We start from the raw sequence: 18,672 nt of genomic DNA, 5'->3' as shown, positions 1-18,672 counted from the left end.
ATCCCACATTTGAGGCTGTCTTGGGATCAAAGGTTTAACTGTGAAGGCTGAGACCACATTTTGTCAAAGAAATCTGAACTGGATTCCAAAAGCCAAGCTCTGAGACAGGTTGGATTCAGATCAAGACCACCTCTAATTTATCTGGCAGGTATGCGCCATCGGCCTCCTGCATGCTCCCTGCCACCTAATCTATTTGCAAGTGTCCAAAAACTCCTCTCCCACCTTACTCTGCATTGTAAAAAAAGGCGACTCCTGGCAAAGCCTGCCAACTGGAAAGCATATCGTGCCCATGTCCCATCCTGCCAGATTTCACCAAATCCCATCACAACTCTTTAGTGGACAGGTCGTCATAAAAGAACATAGTCAAGTGACAGTACACAGGTGATTCCCTAAGATTAAATTTGTAATTTATAAACTTCAGGGCTCGATTAAATGCTCAGAGTAAAGGAACATGGATTTTGTGTTCACGTGTGAATATACTTTTTAAAGAGAGGTTTAATGGAGAATTTTCTTCTGGTGTTAATGCTTTCAGCATACTACTACAAAGGTCCTCTGCAAGCCAAAATTTTTTACCAGAACCAGAAACAGGGGGAAAAAAAAAAAAATCAGTCATGCTCTTTGTCACTTGAATACTGCCTTCTGTAACACACACAACCTCAGAGTAGCAAGCCTGTTGCAGACATCTCAGTAGATAGCATGTGTGAAAATGGGTGCCAAGTCGCTTTGAGCTATGCCAGTCTACACAGTGCTAACTCAACCAGCTCCTCCACAGAAAGCACAATAAATCACATGCACTCAGGGGCAGTTACCACTGTGGGGAATGATAACTGCCTAAGGAGTATCTGTATACCACTTCAAACAAAACTCTCCTGATCCAAAAAGGTAGCTGACAACACCTCTGTTGCAGTTTAATCTGAACCTTGCCAATAATGTATGATGCCCAATTTGAAACAGGCGTAAGGAAACGCCATCCTAGGGCTTGGGGTATATTTTCAAAACATGCGCATTGTCACATCAGCACAATTACATTTCAGAATTACTGGTATTACTGGTCAGTATAAAACCCATCCCTGTCATGTGCAACAAAGTTACATGAAAGATAAGTACATCCAGAAAGTACTTCCATTAAAAAAGATGTCAACTCTTTCATACTGTAGTTCACAGGAGTGGCTAACACATCAAACCAGCCTTATACTCTGTTCTGTTTGGCGTATTATCCCGGGTTTATATGTCACATATACATTATGCCTTATATATGTGTGTATATATATGTGTGTGTGTATATGCATATACATTATATACATCTAGTCCAGTTTTAATATGTCTACCACATAATAAAATTGTCTAATTTATTGCAGTTTCTCTTGACTCTGACTGCAAATACACAGACAATGAAGATTTCCTTTTCTTTCTACTATTTTTCCACATTAAAAAACCCCACACACTAAGTAGAATTTACACAGTTAAGGAATCAGGATGAATCTGAAGTAGCTCTCTAATTATGCATTCTTGAATGATGTACCAGTAGCAATATATTAACTGCTAATAATATCTAAGGTGAAGAACTGCAGCGATACCACTTGTAGTACCCGATCTGTGAAGTTTGAGAATCTCTGTTTCAATCAGTACAGGATCCAGAATCAAGAAGCCAGAAAGCAACTTATGCCTCTGATGGCCGTTCTAGGGGGAAGAATATCCAAAGCATAGTCACCAGTGCAAATAATCAGAAAGTTTGTTCAAATGTATCAAAAACACCCAACCAGGACAAGTATATACAAAACCAGTGAGGTACTGCCTGCTTTTAAGAAAAGACAAACTTTCCATCGCTAAGTTTGCCCTATTTTGGCTTACCATTTTTCCCCTCTTATTGAATATTAATCATCGAAAGAAAAGTAACTCGTCATCATGACAGAATGACTCATACTGTTTTATTACACTTTTTTTTCAAAACTCTATGAATGGCGTACTTCAAGGAACCTTGTCCCAAGATTTTATGACAAAACCCCCTTTTTATGAACTCGAAAGAAGATGTGGTAGCAAGGGGCAGCCAATGAAATCCACTACGACATAACAGAGTATCTGAGATTGATCTGTTTGCTTAGGCGCATTTACTAAACTGGAAATAGCAACGTTGCTAAACTGGAGTTATATGGAAAAATCTTTTTGATATTTGCCCTACAGGAAGGAGTTCATCAAAACATTACTTTAATCAGCTTGTCAAACACTGATTTCAAGACAGGGTGGATTAGATAATTGAACAGGGATTTTTTAATATAGTTGAATTTACTTCTGAAAAGTTTTAAGCTACTGTTCTAGGAAGACCTCTTCTTCATACATGAAAAATTACAATGGGAACAATTCACAATTACTGAGGATTTACAATAGATATAGCTTCTAAAATACACAGATTAATATGATAACAAGATAGTTCAAGTAGCCTTTCTGAATTTAATCTTGGTTACAGCATAAACTGGTTCTGAGCAAGCTCACACTTATGACTAATGGAACATTGGTCCTTAAGAACACCTCCTGTAACCATAGTGTTACTACTCCAACCCATCTGTCCTCAAACAAACAAGAAACAGCTCTACAAACATTTTGTTTCCTCAGCCCCCATACAACACTGCCTGATTTCAGTGAAATCTCTCTTTCTTTTTTTGTCCAGATAAATGATTTAAGAAATGTCTGGCTACCTTTGCCCTCACTTGGAGACTCATTTCTAAGTCACAACACAAGCAGACTGACATAAACTCAGCAGAAATGGGAAATCCTACGACAACATCCAATCACATTATAATCCTGCCTATACATTTAAGCAAAAATCCCATCGAGTCAACCTTCCAGAAAATATATGTCCTGTTAGGCTGTAGGGATACTTTGCCTCTCAATACTAACCAGTAATCATGCTCCTGTATTAGTATTAAGAGTACTTGACATTTAAAGCTGAATACGAAATTTAAACCAGCAACCAAACCTCAAGTCAATACGAAAGGTCCAATTTCAACTATACTTTCATAGGATCTACTTAAAGCTCCAAGGAAAGTTTTCCAAAGATCAGGTATACCTATGACATTACAGAAACTTTATATCACCTTAATCTTGTATCCAGATAAATCAATATGAAAATTCCAGGCACCCATAATCTTATTAGGGTGCGTTGAATGAAGATAAATCACAATGACTAGTCAAGAACAAAGTTTACCCCATTTCCTTCAATAAAAATTCTTACTGTAGCATTTGCAAAATTCATAGATTTACTTTTTCAGGTTTGGTTTGCTCAGACATCAAAAAGAAAAGTTGCAAAAATGCATCGTTGGTTGCACAGCGGTATAGATTCTCAGCTGAAGACCATGCCTCTGCTCAGCCTGCATATCCACCTCTGCACATGCTGAAAGGTTGGAAGGTTCCTGATAACCAGAAGCTACCAAGTTTTTAGAGAGTGTCTACTACACAAAGTCTGAGATGCCTCAAATTTAACCATGTCAAACATAAAAATCAACAGGTCTGCCTTGACAGAAGAATGCCAAGTATTTTGTAATTTTTACCCTAAAGCTGTCGAATTTGTGCAGCTCACTAGCAGGTGTTACAACCGTGCTCTTCTACAGTGGAAACCTACAAACTAGGATTTAACTGGAAAGCACAAAGACCTAAACCCTAGCTTCCTACTGTAACGTTATCAGACTGATGGAAAATGCTGGATATTGATGCTTTGAATCTCTTGCAGACTAAAGCAAAACCAGTGACGTTGATCTCTGAATTCATGTACGTCCTTTAAAAAAACCACCCACCTTTATGCATATAAATAACCATTTATTAAACAAACAATACGTACTGAAGCAAAGAAAGATACCAGAATTATGCTCATGAGGCTGCCTGCTATGGTATATAACTTTCAAACTATCTTGTAATCCTGTAATATATTATCTATATGTTCCATTTTCTTGAAGTTATCTTCATAATCAAGATGCTATCACAAGTATCGTGGGCATTGGAACTATTTTTAATTTTCATTTAAAGAGCAATTAAAGAAAGACAATGGATACACAAGATAATAAAGTAAGTGATTAGCAGCATGCAAATGACATAGGCTTAATGATAATACCCCGTTCTATTCTCCAAAGGGCCTGTCGGGAGAAACCCTTCCTACATGTGGTTGTGCAGCTAATGTGCCTCAGCCTACAATTACAACATTGCTGACACCATTAACCACTGAAATAACATCACTTCATGAAATCCTTGTTGTCTCATTAAAATGCAAAGGGTCAGGTAATTTACCAGCATTGTGTGTCTACTTTTGTTGTGGGTAATTAGCAAGCATTACCCAGCATGGACTCCAACTGGGAAATAGCAAACCTGTGAAATATTAAAAAGAATTGTTTTTTTTATTTGATGGGAATTTGAAAGATTCGCAATTGCAACGTCAACACACCTTTCTAGACAAGAGGCCATGAAATACAGACCTTTTATGCATTTAATGCCACAAGATTTTATGGTTGGTTATTTTAGAAACTAAAAGTCAAATTTTAAGAAATTTACTCCTGTATAACTGGATCTAGATATGCATTGCCTTCTGCAATTAAGACCTTTTTAAAAAATACAGAGAAGCAAACCACCTTACATTTTTTTAAAGACTTAAAAACCCAAAATTTCTTCAAAATGTTGTTTTTTTTTTTTAAAGTTAAAACACAGAGGTTGGTACGGTACATTCTAATACCCATGTTCCCTTTCTTCTTGCTAATTGAAGCCCCCTATCATCATTTAAAGCAACCTTGATAACATCCACTATTGGCTCACATCTTGTCAGTGAGCAGAACGGTCTCTTATTCTTTAAATGGAAGTTTTGGAACATAAAACACATTCCAATAAAAGTGAACAGAAAATTATGAATTCATTAAACTACTTTGGTATCTTGTGCTATATATAATATTTATATTCCAACTACTGTAAAATATGCTTTAATATCTTTAGGCAACTATAAGGACTTAAATATTTATAAAATGGCTAAAGATAAAGTATAGCACTCTTATTCCTACATACAGATGATGTAAGGCATGCAATCAAAGACAATAACACTTTCAACCCATTTGTCATCTTAAAGGAGCCTTTCAACTTCAGATCCCTTGTGAGCAATCTACATAAGAGTTGTTGCCTACATAGGCAACTCCAGAGGAGTTTGCTCCTTAAAAACTACCAAGAGTGCTATACTTCACATAAAACAGGGTTTTCTGAAAATGGAGACAAAACTATAAATTTGCAGGCAAAACAGCTCCAAGTGGGGCTTCAAAATACTGCTGTATTTATCTCTGGGACATCTGGGAACAGGAAGCATTTTGATTTAATATTTCATAACATAGAGGCAATTGCTTCCTTGCCTGGTGTATAATTAATGCTCATAAAAACAGCGTGGTTTTTTTTTTATTCCTCAGCATCAGAAATGCACAAAATAGTACACCTTCATAATAGGGGGTTTGCTTTCAAGATGTTGAACGGCAAATAATAATAAAATAGAGTCACCAAGAATTTATCACAGTCTTGGGATGGTTAAATATATTTATAGTTTAAGTGTGAAATCACGTGCTTGATGTACTGTACTATCTACCTCCTCGGCTGGGTTTTATCTTTCTCTGGCTGAAGCAGAAGGTATCTGGAAAGCAGAGAAAGAGGATGAGAGCTCAAAGGTGCTGGAGCCAGACCCTACAGCACTTCTCAAGTACAGGGAAACTGTGTCTCTGCAGCCATTCCCCAACACATTTTTAGCTTAGCAGCAACAGAATTGAAACCCTCTTTTCTTAATGGTTTTTCTCTCTTGCTAGGAAAACTTTGAGAGAGACGGGAAGCTCTTTTCCACGTGTGTAAGTTCCAGCCCCTAACGTTAGTGTCCAGCTGCAAGGAAAATATAAGCATCGCAGCCGGTGCTGGGTGGGAAGGTTTCTGCTGAGGGTTTCTGGCGTGGGCTGGCAGGCGAGCAGGGTCCTAACCGAGGTGGCTTCCACAGCACGGGAAACAAAGTCAACAGCCTCTCTCCCACCCAGCCTCTTTAGTTTATTTAAGTTCAAATCTTGCAAAGACTTGCACATAATCTAACTTTACACAGGTGGATAGTTTCATTGAAGTCAGAGAGATTTATTAACCTGTATAACATTGAGCACATAACTTAAGTTTTGGAACAAGCAAGGCATCAGATTGTAAACTTGCCAGGGCAAAGGCTATATTTTATTCTTGTATATATCAGGACTATGACAACAAGCTCTTAATCCCATCTAGAGCTCCAGTGTGCTACCATAAAATAAATAACAGCTATCAGCTGATCCATCTAGTTCAGCAGGATAAGAAATTATGTGCATGTAGCAAAAAGGTAATACTGAGTTATTTATCACAGTGACCTAATCTTCAAAAATTGGATTTTTTTGTGAGCAAATGGTGATGTGGGACATGCGCTGGGAAGTCAGGCTACCCTTATGTCATTCCTCAGTTATTAACTCCATTACTTAGGATGGTCAGCCTTTGTTTAGAAAAATAATGATGAAACTGAACTACAACAAACATTTCAAAATTCAATTAGTTAATAACCAAGCAAGTAGAAAAATTTTGTTAATTGCATTATTTTTGTCATTTACAACAACTGATGCTGGCAAAAATACAAGGAGGACTCAGAAACACACAGCATAAAACCACCCTTAATCAGGTGTAGCCCCTACACTAAACTATCGACCCTGACAAACCCATAACCCCAATGTCAACGCAAAACACTCGCCATCTTTGCAAATGTGACTGGTAGGATGGATATCATCTATGAGAAAATTTTTCACAATATCTATGTGATTTAGGAAATTATGAGCCATCTGTAAGTATAACAAGCATTCCGTAACCTAAATTACACTGATTTGCAAAGACACACACGAATCTAAATGCTGAAAAGATTAAAGTTAGTGTCATAGCTCACTTTCACACTTAAAAAAATTACCCCAGATCTTTCACTTTTTGCCAGCACTGCTTATTTATTTATTTTTATTATTACATCTACATTTAGTATTCTACATTTACTTATATGCTTTCCTAAGGAGGTTAAGTAACCCCTTAAACTCTCAAATTATTTAGCTGGCTTAAGTAGAGTTTGATTTTCTGTGTTCGAAAGTAAGGCACTTTATTTCTACATTTTCATGTAATATAACAAGTTAAACATAGGAAATAGTACTGGAGTGGCCACAGAATATTGAATTCCATAGCAGCCTAAAAAGTAACTGTGTCTATGATTATCCAACCCTATATTCTGAGTTCTTCACTTAAAACCTTTAAGTTATTATTATAAAATAAGACAAATAAAGATACAACATTCAGCCGACCCCCCTCCTTCGGGAATTGTTTTGAACTTATAACGAATGCCTGTAATGGTGCTACAATACAGTTATCTCTGAAAGTGACACAAAACTTTTACTAATGAAGCATTTCAGACAGTGTTTATTTTTTCCCCTTCTTTAAGAACTTTCCCTCTTTTCCAATCCTGATAATGCCATGTTCTCTCTCTTTTGCTAACATTTCTGAGATAAAACAATCAAGAATTCTTGCTTGGTAGAGGTGAAAAAGAATATATTACCTCCAAAACACAATGGAATACAGATCTCAAATTCATTTCAACAGGAAATTTCTTGCAGGAGATTGCTACCCTACGTCCATCAAAAATTGCAAAAAATTTAAGAATTAATCAACAGATCATGAAACAAATCTAACGGAACTCCGGGGCTAACCATTTCTGCCCTTTCAAGTGGCATCTAAGCCAGCTCCACAAAAAATGATGATGAAGCCACAAGTGATTTTTAAAGGAACTGGATCAAATGAAACTAAACTCGTACAAGGTTATTTTAGCTTGTGCAATCTGTTACACTTGAAAGTCAGCGTGTAAAATTCTGAGTATGTTTACTTGATTTTATAGGATTTTCCCCAGAAGAATCCTGCCATCATGCATGAGATGTATTGCCCAGGAGTTCATCCCCTCTTTATTTTCTTCTCTTTATTCTTTCTTGTTGGAGGATCTATTACAGTAACTGTAAATGAAGGCCCTAAAAGGATCTCTCATATGTTGAAATAGTGTTCCTAGGGAAAATTCTCGTAAGTTGAAGTCATTCAGAAAACAGCTGCAATTGTTACTATGCTGAAATACATCTACCCTGCTGTACTGTGATCTGTCTTGTAACGTCCATGGAAAAACATGTTACTATACAGCCCCCCCTTTCTTTACTTTAGACCTGCTTGGAGCCATAAGATCACTTTTCTTTATTGTTTAGTAAGTGTTTTTTAATGAAACGTACTGCTTTTATTATATAGGACTCAAAATAAGATCTAAATCACTATCCAGTAAAAGAAAATTATTGAGTTGGATATCTAACGTTACTACCCAGAGGCTACTCTGGTACAGTATTTATAAATCTCTAAACAGTTAAGTATAATTGTCTTTCTGGTTTTCGGGAAGAAAGCCAAATAGCAGTTTTAGTTACAACTAAAGAAAAACATTTTGTGTTGAGCCCTGTTCATCTGGTGGGTAAAACAACAAGTAAAATTCCCACAATGGAAATTCTGAAAGAAAATGCAGGAAATATGACAAATTAAATGGGAAGAGCTAATAGATGCTACTTGAAGAAGAAAGGATAGAAAGGTCAACAGACAGGAGGAAAGGATTGTTACCGGGGCTCTCCCAGCAACTGCCAAGGCACAGCCCATCCCAGACTCAACCTTTGTGGGTGTTTTGAAAAAATGTTCTGGCTAGGGAGCACAAACGCTTAACACAGATCTGATATCCTTTAGTCTTATCTCCAAACTACTTCTTGATAAAATAAACTCACTTTGCATTTGAGGGGACAGAATGAGAATCAGGAAGGACCAAGGGACAATAGAAAAAGCCTGCAGCACTTGAGGGCGACCTTTTTGCCCCACCACAGACATACCTCTTCACAAACCTTTCTGGGAAAACAGTCAACATCTATGAGAGGAACTGCAAGATAAAAACAGGACCTCCCTCACCACACAAAAGACATCTGACTGGCTTTACGAGTCATTTTGCAAAGAGGTGGGCCAAAAGCCACCATCACGGCATTTTGTATCTCGGAAGTTGATGTCACTGAATGAAAATGATAGCTCTCTGCAACTTCAGTTGGATACGCTTTGGTCTTTCTGTCCTTGGAATCTAGGTCTCCCAAAGGCAACAAACTGCCCTGATGACTTCCAAAAGCTCATTTCAGGACATCAGCGACTGCACCCCTAACCTCTAGTGAGCCTAAGGGTTGCCTGGTCAGCTTTGAAACGCCCAGTGCAGACAGCCATGAGAATGCTTTCAACATGAGAGCTTTGGACACGGGTCTGATTTGAAAGAGTTTCTTGTTCTTTTCCAGTAGACTTACACATTTTATGGAAAGGAGACTAACAATTCCTTCCAGAACAGTTAGTAAGCTTTTCCTTCTATGGAAGGCATCTTGTTTCCATTCACAGTTCTCTGTAGTCATGCGTTTGGTCATATGTTTCTAGACAGCTGATGATGAATATAGATTTGACAACTTAGTTAACTTTCATCTGCTCTGGGTACTCCAGGGTCCTTTGTAGCTCTGGTCCATGATATAGTAGGTTTTTTGGGTTTTTTTCTGTGCCTTTGAACTATGAAATATTTTTTTTCTTCTTCAGGTCAAGGCAGAGCACTCTGATTGGTTAAGATGCAGTTCTGGCAGGATCAGTTAGGACTCAAGGCAGGCAGATCAGAAGACAAAAGTGTTCTCACACTACTTAAGGAAGGTCCAGATAATTAATGCTACCCAGTCCAAAAGCCCAGGAATATTGTAACACTACAAGAAGACACTAGCAAGTCTTTGCTCCTGCATGAGAATGGCTGTGTGTGTGTACTAAGTTCATCTTGAACCAGTAAGGAGCAAATCCTTTGCTGATATAAACCAGATTAATTCCATAGACTTTCTTTCGGCAGTTACCTTCATTGGGAATTAGCAGCCCTATTTACAGAACTTTCCCTGTCAAGAAGCCTTGCTGTCACAGGTCCACCCTCCTGTTCCTTCCACAACACTTTTCCTCTTGGATTACTCCTGGGTTCAGTCGGCACAATGCTGTGTCCCTGGTTGGAAAGGGCACGTCTGGATGGATACAGAAGGTTGGTTGGCTGCTAGTGATGAATGTTCATATGCCTAGGACTGGAAGCAACCTTGGTATTGAACCAGGTGGTGAGGGTGAGGCTCTGGGGGAAAGGGAATGAAATCCCAAAATTTGTGGGTTCTTTTTCTGCTAACAACTTAGAACGGAGGAGATATAAATACGGCCCAGTACCTCAGCACTAGCCAAGGATTATGGCTTAGCTGAACATTATATAAATTTGCATCCTGCTTTTTATGGCACACTTCTTGCACTGGTGCCATCTTTTGTCTGACACTGAAGTGAAATAACCACAGATAAAACCAGGAAAGATCCTTGTGCATTTGATAACCTATAAGTTAAATTACTGTATTTTTTTTTCCTTTTCAGAGGCATAAAACATAAAATATACATCAGGCTTTTGCATGAGATTCCACTGCTGACTACAGAATTATACTAGCTTATTACTCAGAATAGCAGGGGTAGGATTATGCTGTTAATTCCCTCACCAAAATTCTCACAGCTTAGCCCATACGTTTCTCAGGTTGTCCACATGTTTTGTTTTGTTTCGTTTCTTCTTTTTTCAACACTCTGTCACAGGTCAATTAACATTCTTCCACACACTCAGGTTTTCTAATGTCAGTCTTCCCTATGACCAGTAATAGAAGTCACACAAAAGAACAGCCCAGAACACTCTGTCAAAGAATGGCATTGGTGAGGAATGTCTTCATTCAATTTCATACATTCAGATCTAGAAAAAATTCAGACTGGCTATACTTAAGGCTTGTACCAGCTAATGTGTTAAGGATAAGTACGTCAACTAAGTCAAAAATGTTTAAACAAAAGTAAAATGCCAAGTTGCTCTGTAAATAAAGGTACTTAATTGTTGGTATGGAGCTGTGAGGTGGTTCTAGTGTGCTGCTTGTTGACCAGCAAAAGTTGAATCAATGGTTTATATAGTTGTCATGATAGTTGTGTCCACCGTACGTTAAAGCTGCATTTCATAGACAAAAATGTCACATTGGATATAATTTCCAGTAAAGTTTGTGCTGTCTACTGATCTAATTGTTTCTGACAGTCTAACCATTGTATTCAAGGTCCTTCAAGAAAATATACTGTACTGAAGGCAATGCAACCAGTTTGGTTGTGGATACCATAAGCAGAGAATTTACTTGGAAGATAATTATTTTCTGAAGCAACTGGTTTTAGAAGAACTCCTCCCTAGTCAGTGCTCCCAACTAAAATAGGCTGCTGGTTGTTGCCTGCCCCACGTTACACCCTGTTTCCCAGAAAAGCTACAGAAAGAGTCACACCTTTTTTTTTTTTTTTTTTGCCTTTTTTACATGCAGACTGATACTGATATTTACCTGAAGAAATGGCCAGGATTTGTAATTTGTACGTATGTGCTAACCTATTGTGTCTCTGCTTCTCTGCATCAGCAACACCGAACAGGGCTGAAGGGACTTGGACCACGGACCCAGTCGGGATGTCCTGACCTATGGGGGTTGTGCTATAGCACCAGCCTGGATATTGCAGAAGCACTGAACAATTGAGGCTGGAAGGGACATCAGAGGGTCTCCAGTCTGACTTGGTGCTCAAAGCAGGACCAGCTATGAGGTCAGATCACGTTCTTCAGGGCTTTATGCAGTCAGGTATTGAACACCTCCAAGGATGGAGACTAAAAAATGACAGGTGTTCCTGTGGTGTACAAGACACTTAATCCAGTCTAAGATCCAGTGTGCTCCCAGAGGTAAAATATAGCAGCCAAGTGATGGAAATACTACTAATCTCTGTGCAAAGGCAGAAGAAGGATATTCTCTCAGACTGCCCATGCTCAAGAACAAGAAGGAAGGGAGGAAACGGGTGAGGCAAACAGATTTCTTGATGGTTTTAATTACCTGTGTGACAGGAGACTGAGAGAGCGCCACCAAAGAACAGCCCATAGACTGGTAGCAAAATCACACATTTGGTTTGGAGATGTAAAATTTTAAATGCCAGGTCTAAATCAACAAAACAAGAACCTCCATGCCTGTCTTCCACTTGACAATGAGTTCCCTATAAGTTATCATAGCATGAGCAAGTCAGCCTCATAAATTTTTAAGGGAAGAACCCTAAAATATTTTGGGTTGTATTGGTTCCAGGCCACGGATTTAAAACTTCAAACACTCAAGGGATTGAAAAAAACAGTTCCTTCTTCCTCTTCTCTAAATCAACTTGTTATCCAGAGGACTATCCAACCTGACTTTGAAAATTTCAAACTTTTAGTTTCCTGGTACAACTTAATTCTAGTATTAAATTCCACAGTTTTATTGCTGATTCTAAGAAAGAATTTTCCACGTTCAAGAAGTTACACGGCTGCCTCTGATTTTTGGCTCATAATTCCTATTTCCTGATTAGAAATAGTAAAGAGCAAAAACTGAACCTAATCTTAGTTCTCACAGTCCTTGAGGGAAAACTATCTCTAGGTCAGGCTCACAGGGAAATTGCAGACCACAGCACTATCCTTTCTACACCTACATTTATAGCAGGGCTAGATCCAGAGGGAATATTTACTGCAGCACTTAATAGGTTTATCAAAGGTAGAACTTCAGCTGCATAAGCTGCAAGACCCTTCAGGGATGGTAAGATGATTGTTTTTACACTGATGGTCTTTGCCAGGGTGCTTATGACTGCTTTGCAGCTGCTTTGCACAGACACAGTTGGTGTAAAATAGCCTTTGGCTACCTATGAATCAGTCCCCTACTTGCAGGAAAGAGTGAAGGATTTTGCTCAATGTCCTTAAACGGGACAAGTACATGCCAAACCATGGGAAGAAATCAGCTCTGAGTTAATTCTGTGTGGCTTTTTGAGCAAGAAGGCACAGGAACTGTAAAGACAATTTAAAATCCTTGTTCTTTTTATTTTTTGGCTTGCATAACTCATCCCTTTTTCTCTGCAATTGCAATGTGCTTTACATAAAAAAAGAAATCTTGTTAGACAGATGCTTCAGGTATTCTGAGTATGAGTTAGGTTCAGCTACATAGGAGCAACTGCCCCAGTAAGAAAGCCACAGAGCAGGGCAGGGTGAAAAAGCAATAATTTGATATATTTTTTCACAATTTTTTTTTTTAAATGCCAATTTCACATTCATTCATTTTTCCTCTACAAGACGTGCTTTGTGATGTAGCAGAGAAACTACATGACTGTCCCTTTAAAAGCCATCAAACCAATCAGCAGGTTTAACTGTCAAGCAAGCTGATGTAGGGCTCTTTGAATTACTGAGTGAGGGATATTCTTCCTGCCAGGTCCTGTCCCCTGTAGGCACTGCAGAGAAGTATTATAGGGCAGTCCTTACCTTGGGAATTAGCCTGCAAGACCCCAATGCTGTCATCAAACTGCATAGATTTGATGTTGAGTGACGCCAAGATGCATTCCTTGTCCTGCAGCGAAGCATCATCAATATTATTCTGATTGGCTGACAGGATAACGCACATGTCGCAGAGGTTGATGTTGACAGCCCTTAAATCAGCCCGACTTAATGGCGTACCCTTCGGCACAGAGAAAAAAAAAAAAAAAAAAAAAGGAAAAAAAAAAAGAGGGGGGGCAGGAAAGGAAAAAAAAAGAAAAACAAATTAAAGATTGAGAAGGAGCTTTGGGAAATTATTTAACAACTATCTTTTTTATGCTCTGACATTAGGCTGGTCTAACTATGTGCCAGGGAATAGGAGATGTGTGCTAATCTAAAGGGTAGTTGGTGCTGATGGCAGCATTTTAGGTTCAGTCTCAATACTGAGTCAAGCTATTACTAACAAACAAGAAACAGGAATAATGCCAGCATTCTACATCTCATCGGTGACTTGAAATTGTCTTGATTTAAGTTGCTATCATGTGGCAACCTCTGGCTCTCCGAATATAACAAGGGGTGTGTTTAAAATGTCTATTTATCTACTACCGAGCCACAATGGTCTTGGGCAAAAGAATAGCAATTTAAACAGGAAAGCATTATGTGTCCTACACATTTGAAAGGTAATCAAGATAAAGCTATTTTTTTTCTACCTGAAGCCATACACAAAAAAGGTTAATCCTTTCCAATGCATGCTTTTGGTGCTTCTAGAAGGAAAACAAACTGATCTTCAAAGCTGTGTGCTTAAACCCTTTGAAACAGAAACAAGACTATCTTACTGGGCACAACTCGTGCCACTTCCCTACTGCCACAATTCTCAATCAGGGAATGCAATAATTAAAATGAAATACTGTGGCAGTCTGTGTTTTTTTTTCCTTAGTTAACACAACTAAGACATGACATTTAACCCCTTATGCTTTGTTTAAAGATAACACTTGCCTTTCACATGCAACAGTCCACATCTCTAGTTACAAAATACTAAGCCTATGTCACAGGGGCTGCAAGGTCCAGGAAAAAAAAAAAAAGATTTTTGCATGGAAACTAGATTCTGCTCTGCTGCCTCACATGGTTTGGTACCCAAAGACCCTAATGATGATGAGGAGACTAAGCTGTCCCCTTGTCACACAGCAACTTTCATAAAACCAAGTCAAGACCCTAGTCTTCCATCTCCTGTTCACTCATGGTGAACGTCTCCTGAACTCCACTGAGAATATTCAGTGCAAAAGTGAATTTAAAATGCAGAAAGTGAAGGCAGAGCTCAATTCTTATTCAGTGATTGCCATCTAGTTTCAGATACCAGCCTGACCATTCCACGTTACTTTCAATAACCTGAGGCATGAAACCTTGTGGGAAACAGTCTATATCAAACAGATATGGTTTACTCATAAAGTACTTAAAAGTTAGGATATTATTATTACTACCACTTTAATTCTGCCCTTTGTGTCTGTACTGTGCACCAAGTGAAGCAGGATTTCTGTGGGGAAAAATAATATACAATCATGTAATTAATTAAAGGCTTACTCTTAATGATTTTATGCAAAGGGACAGAATTAAGGCTGCCTGAGGATATTTAAAATTGGCATTTGCCTACTTTTTGAGCGTTTAGTCAGCAGCTTAAATGCCTCTTTTAATACAGACTTTAAATGAAATTTCCACCTTTTTTTTTTTTACTAAACCAGAACAAATGTTTTTATATTCAGCTGTAACCACATCCCCATTAGATATCAGCAGCAAATTTTACCTCGTGAACCAAAGCACAAAGAAGTAAGAAACGAGTTTGAGTGGCTTCCCTGTAACACATCATTCCTACCAGTATGATCTCAGAAAGATCAGTAGAATTTTAAATTAATTATATCAGAATAATGCTGACATTTTAAACTTTATATCATCGTTTTGAACCACATAGGCTGAGGAAGATAAGAAAAGAAAAAGCCATGAAATCTGTGTGGTCTGCTCAGCACTCTTGATCATCGTGTAAGATACAATTCCTTTACATATTCTGTATTTTTAAAGGAGCATCAACTATTTAAGCTGTTTAAGTTGAAATTAGTCCATAACTACTTTTTGGTAGTTATGGACTACCAAAGGACCTCTGGATTGTGGGTTTAGTGGTTGTCCCTACTAAAATCAATACGAGCTTTCAAAAGGGTCAAGGTTTTGCCGCACTTCCACACACAGGTATGGCAGGACGCTGAACTGAAGTGCTACGGCAATGCCCCTTCTAGAGTAGGCCAGCCTACAGGAAGGTTTTACGACTATAGAGGGCTATTACGTAGAAAGAGTAGCTAATTTTTTTCAAAGGTTTTGCGGGCATAAATACCTAAAATATTTGGTAATTTGGGTGCAAACTGATTGGGAATGTAAAGATGGTGTACATTTCCTCAATGCTTCTTCAGAATTTAGAATTAAAACTTTACAAATACAAATCATTGTAATGGATATGCATTATATACTGGATAGCTTGGAAGTAGTAGCTGGATTCGATTTTGCCCTACTATTAAACATATTTATTAATTTAATTCTTATTCCTTAGTCTTTAGCCTTCACAGTGACTGGAATTAAAATGAATTGGCAGGAAGAGGAGGACGGTGACCAGATCTGATACTGACACCCTTTTTGTGACAGCAGAGAATCTTGTGACACCATCTGTTGTATCAATTAACAGAGAAAAGCCAATGGCTAACACTAAAACTGCATTTACACTAAGACCGACCTACAGCCTGAATTAATCAAAAAGTGAAGGCAGCCTTCCCGTTCTACAACTATTTTCCCAATTATTCAGCCTAAGTTATATCCATCACCGATTTATTTATTTTTAACTGCTGAAATGTTATTATTAAGTACTGGTAAATTGTTAAGTTTTCAGTCTGATGAAAACATCCAAACTAACTTTACTCTGTAACGTACATAGCATTCTCTTCTATACTCACCCTGAGGCCTTCTGGCCCTCCTGCCTACACCTTTGCGGGTCATTTATAGCTATAACCATCCAAGATCACCAGTTTGAAGGGCTTCACTTGTTTGTCGTGTTCCCACACTTTGAGCATGCATATGAGCGAATGATAACAATACATAGGAGAGAAAGGAATCTCTGGATTGTGGGTTTAGTGGTTGTCCCTACTAAAATCAATACGAGCTTTCAAAAGGGTCAAGGTTTTGCCGCACTTCCACACACATGTATGGCAGGACGCTGAACTGAAGCGCTACGGCAATGCCCCTTCTAGAGTAGGCCAGCCTACAGGAAGGTTTTATGACTATAAAGGGCTATTATGTAGAAAGGGTAACTAATTTTTTTCAGAGGTTTTGAGGGCATAAATACCTAAATAACGTAATAAATAACTACTGTCATTCTGTCAGAGAAATCACAACATCAAAGCCAGCTTACATGCAGAGCACTACAGCGAATGTTCGATACATAACACAGCTAATACATTTGATAGCAGCTGAAATTCATCCAATGAGGATGATGAGGAACCGAACAGTGCAGCAAATATCTTCTAATAAGGTCTCAAAGGGCTCTGTTTTCATAGACACAGTAAAGGGAAAATCTAAGTCCTCAGGCCTACAAGTAGACAAAAGTAAAAAAGCCTAAGATCAAAGTCAATACGAATCTGTCCAGTTGGTGTCCTAAATAACAAAGTATCAATAATATGGCTTTGGACTTACAGGCAAGATTGAAACCTTGGGGAAGTTATGCAGTGTCTCCCATTCCCTTCTCAGGTATTCAAGTGAACCCACAAACACAATGTGCTTGAGTTCATGGTAGTGAAAGTTGCTGGCTCGTAATGGCATCACTAAATTTCTTAATCCAATCAAAGCAGATTTAACATCCCCAAATATGCAAACGACTACATGCCCACTTAAAACTGTCATCGCTGCTTCACTTCGAGTCTAAAGAAAAAACAAAACAAAACAAAAAGACAAGGGAAAAATGAAACAAAGGGAAGCTTAAATCATATATTGAGTTTTAAACCAGGAAAAACACAACTCTCAATATTGTTTTCATGCACAAAGAAGCGGTTTGATAATAGCTGTTCATTTTACCCTTAGTTATCATTTATTAAACTTGCTCAGCGGAAGAAAATTTCGTTCTTGTTTGCAAGTCCTTCGATGTTCAGGAAGACATTGTACTGGACTGAATTCTGGTCCTATATGTGTTTCTATATATGTGGATTAAGACTCTGGTTACAATCAAAGTACTATGGGTTTAGCTAAGAACAGATTTTGACCTACTACATGTTTAGTCATTAGAAGGATTATAGAAAAGAGATGCAAAACGACACCTTAGCTGAATACTCACTGGTGGGGTCTTTTCAGCATCAATTTGGAATGGAAAACGTGAGCGCCCAATGGTCTTAGTAGGGCTTGGCGGTATTACATGTACCTTGTGAACTGAGGACCATATTCTCTTAGAGTCAGGGTTCTTATTTTAGGACAAGCTGCTACCACCCTGAGAAGCAATTGAAGAACGCTTTGCACTGCTCTGCTTTACAATGGCTGCCCACAGCACTCCACAGAGCTTCTCTCAGTAACAAAAACTGGGTGGGCAAGACGACTAATACTAATTTTTCAGGCCTTCTGCACTTCCTGACTTGTTCAACAGATAAAGGGAAAAAAAACCCTCATGGAGAACACTTGAATGATGATCAGAATTATCTTCTTGTCTCAGTGACAAGAATAAATCTTTGCACTAATTTCATCAGTGGTAATGTCAGTTGAGCAAGCAACTCAAACACCAATATGATTAAATAAAGCCATTAGGAAAAAAATGACCCTCATTTCTGGAGCCAGTCTTAGCTGCACTCCAGCAAGTAGCTGCAGATCCACTTAAATCATATTGCCAAGAAGTTGTACACTCAGGATTGTTACAGAGATGTTTTGACCATGAATAAAACTAAGACAATGGTGAACTGCAATTTTTTCTTCTCGCTTATCCATAGGTTATGTCCTTCTTCTAAATTATGGAAGCATGACAAGGTGCAATACAGATTGGAATATGCAGCAGAGGTGTTCACTATATAAAGCGAACAGGAACCCTGGACGTTTTCTCATCAGTTGAAAAATACATGAGTTTTCTCTAGGGCAATTACACTGGTTTTTACACAACTCTACCAAGAGAGTGCTCTTGGCCCTTCGAACAGCAGAAGACATAAGTGAATGCTCAAGCA

General features: G+C 38.4%; 1 protein-coding gene across 26 annotated transcripts in view; it reads right to left on the bottom strand.

Moving 5' to 3' along the window:
- Positions 1 to 18,672, bottom strand: part of KCNMA1 (potassium calcium-activated channel subfamily M alpha 1) — a 505,618-nt gene that overhangs the window by 39,417 nt on the left and 447,529 nt on the right. For 14 of the 26 annotated variants that reach the window (XM_056351512.1, XM_056351513.1, XM_056351522.1 and 11 more), the window contains 2 exons: positions 17,171 to 17,395; positions 13,457 to 13,649 (listed from right to left, as the gene is read on the bottom strand). In XM_056351512.1, the coding sequence (XP_056207487.1) occupies positions 13,457 to 13,649; positions 17,171 to 17,395 (418 nt within the window). Of the gene's footprint in view, positions 1 to 5,599; positions 5,645 to 13,456; positions 13,650 to 17,170; positions 17,396 to 18,672 lie in introns of all 26 variants that reach the window. The other 12 variants (XM_056351515.1, XM_056351517.1, XM_056351514.1 and 9 more) reach the window with 1 other exon arrangement.

The sequence above is a fragment of the Falco biarmicus genome, chromosome 9 (assembly GCF_023638135.1).
Source record: "Falco biarmicus isolate bFalBia1 chromosome 9, bFalBia1.pri, whole genome shotgun sequence".
Lineage (NCBI taxonomy): Eukaryota > Metazoa > Chordata > Aves > Falconiformes > Falconidae > Falco > Falco biarmicus.
Note: the sequence above shows the minus strand (reverse complement) of the source record. Positions and strands in the feature narration are given on the sequence as shown.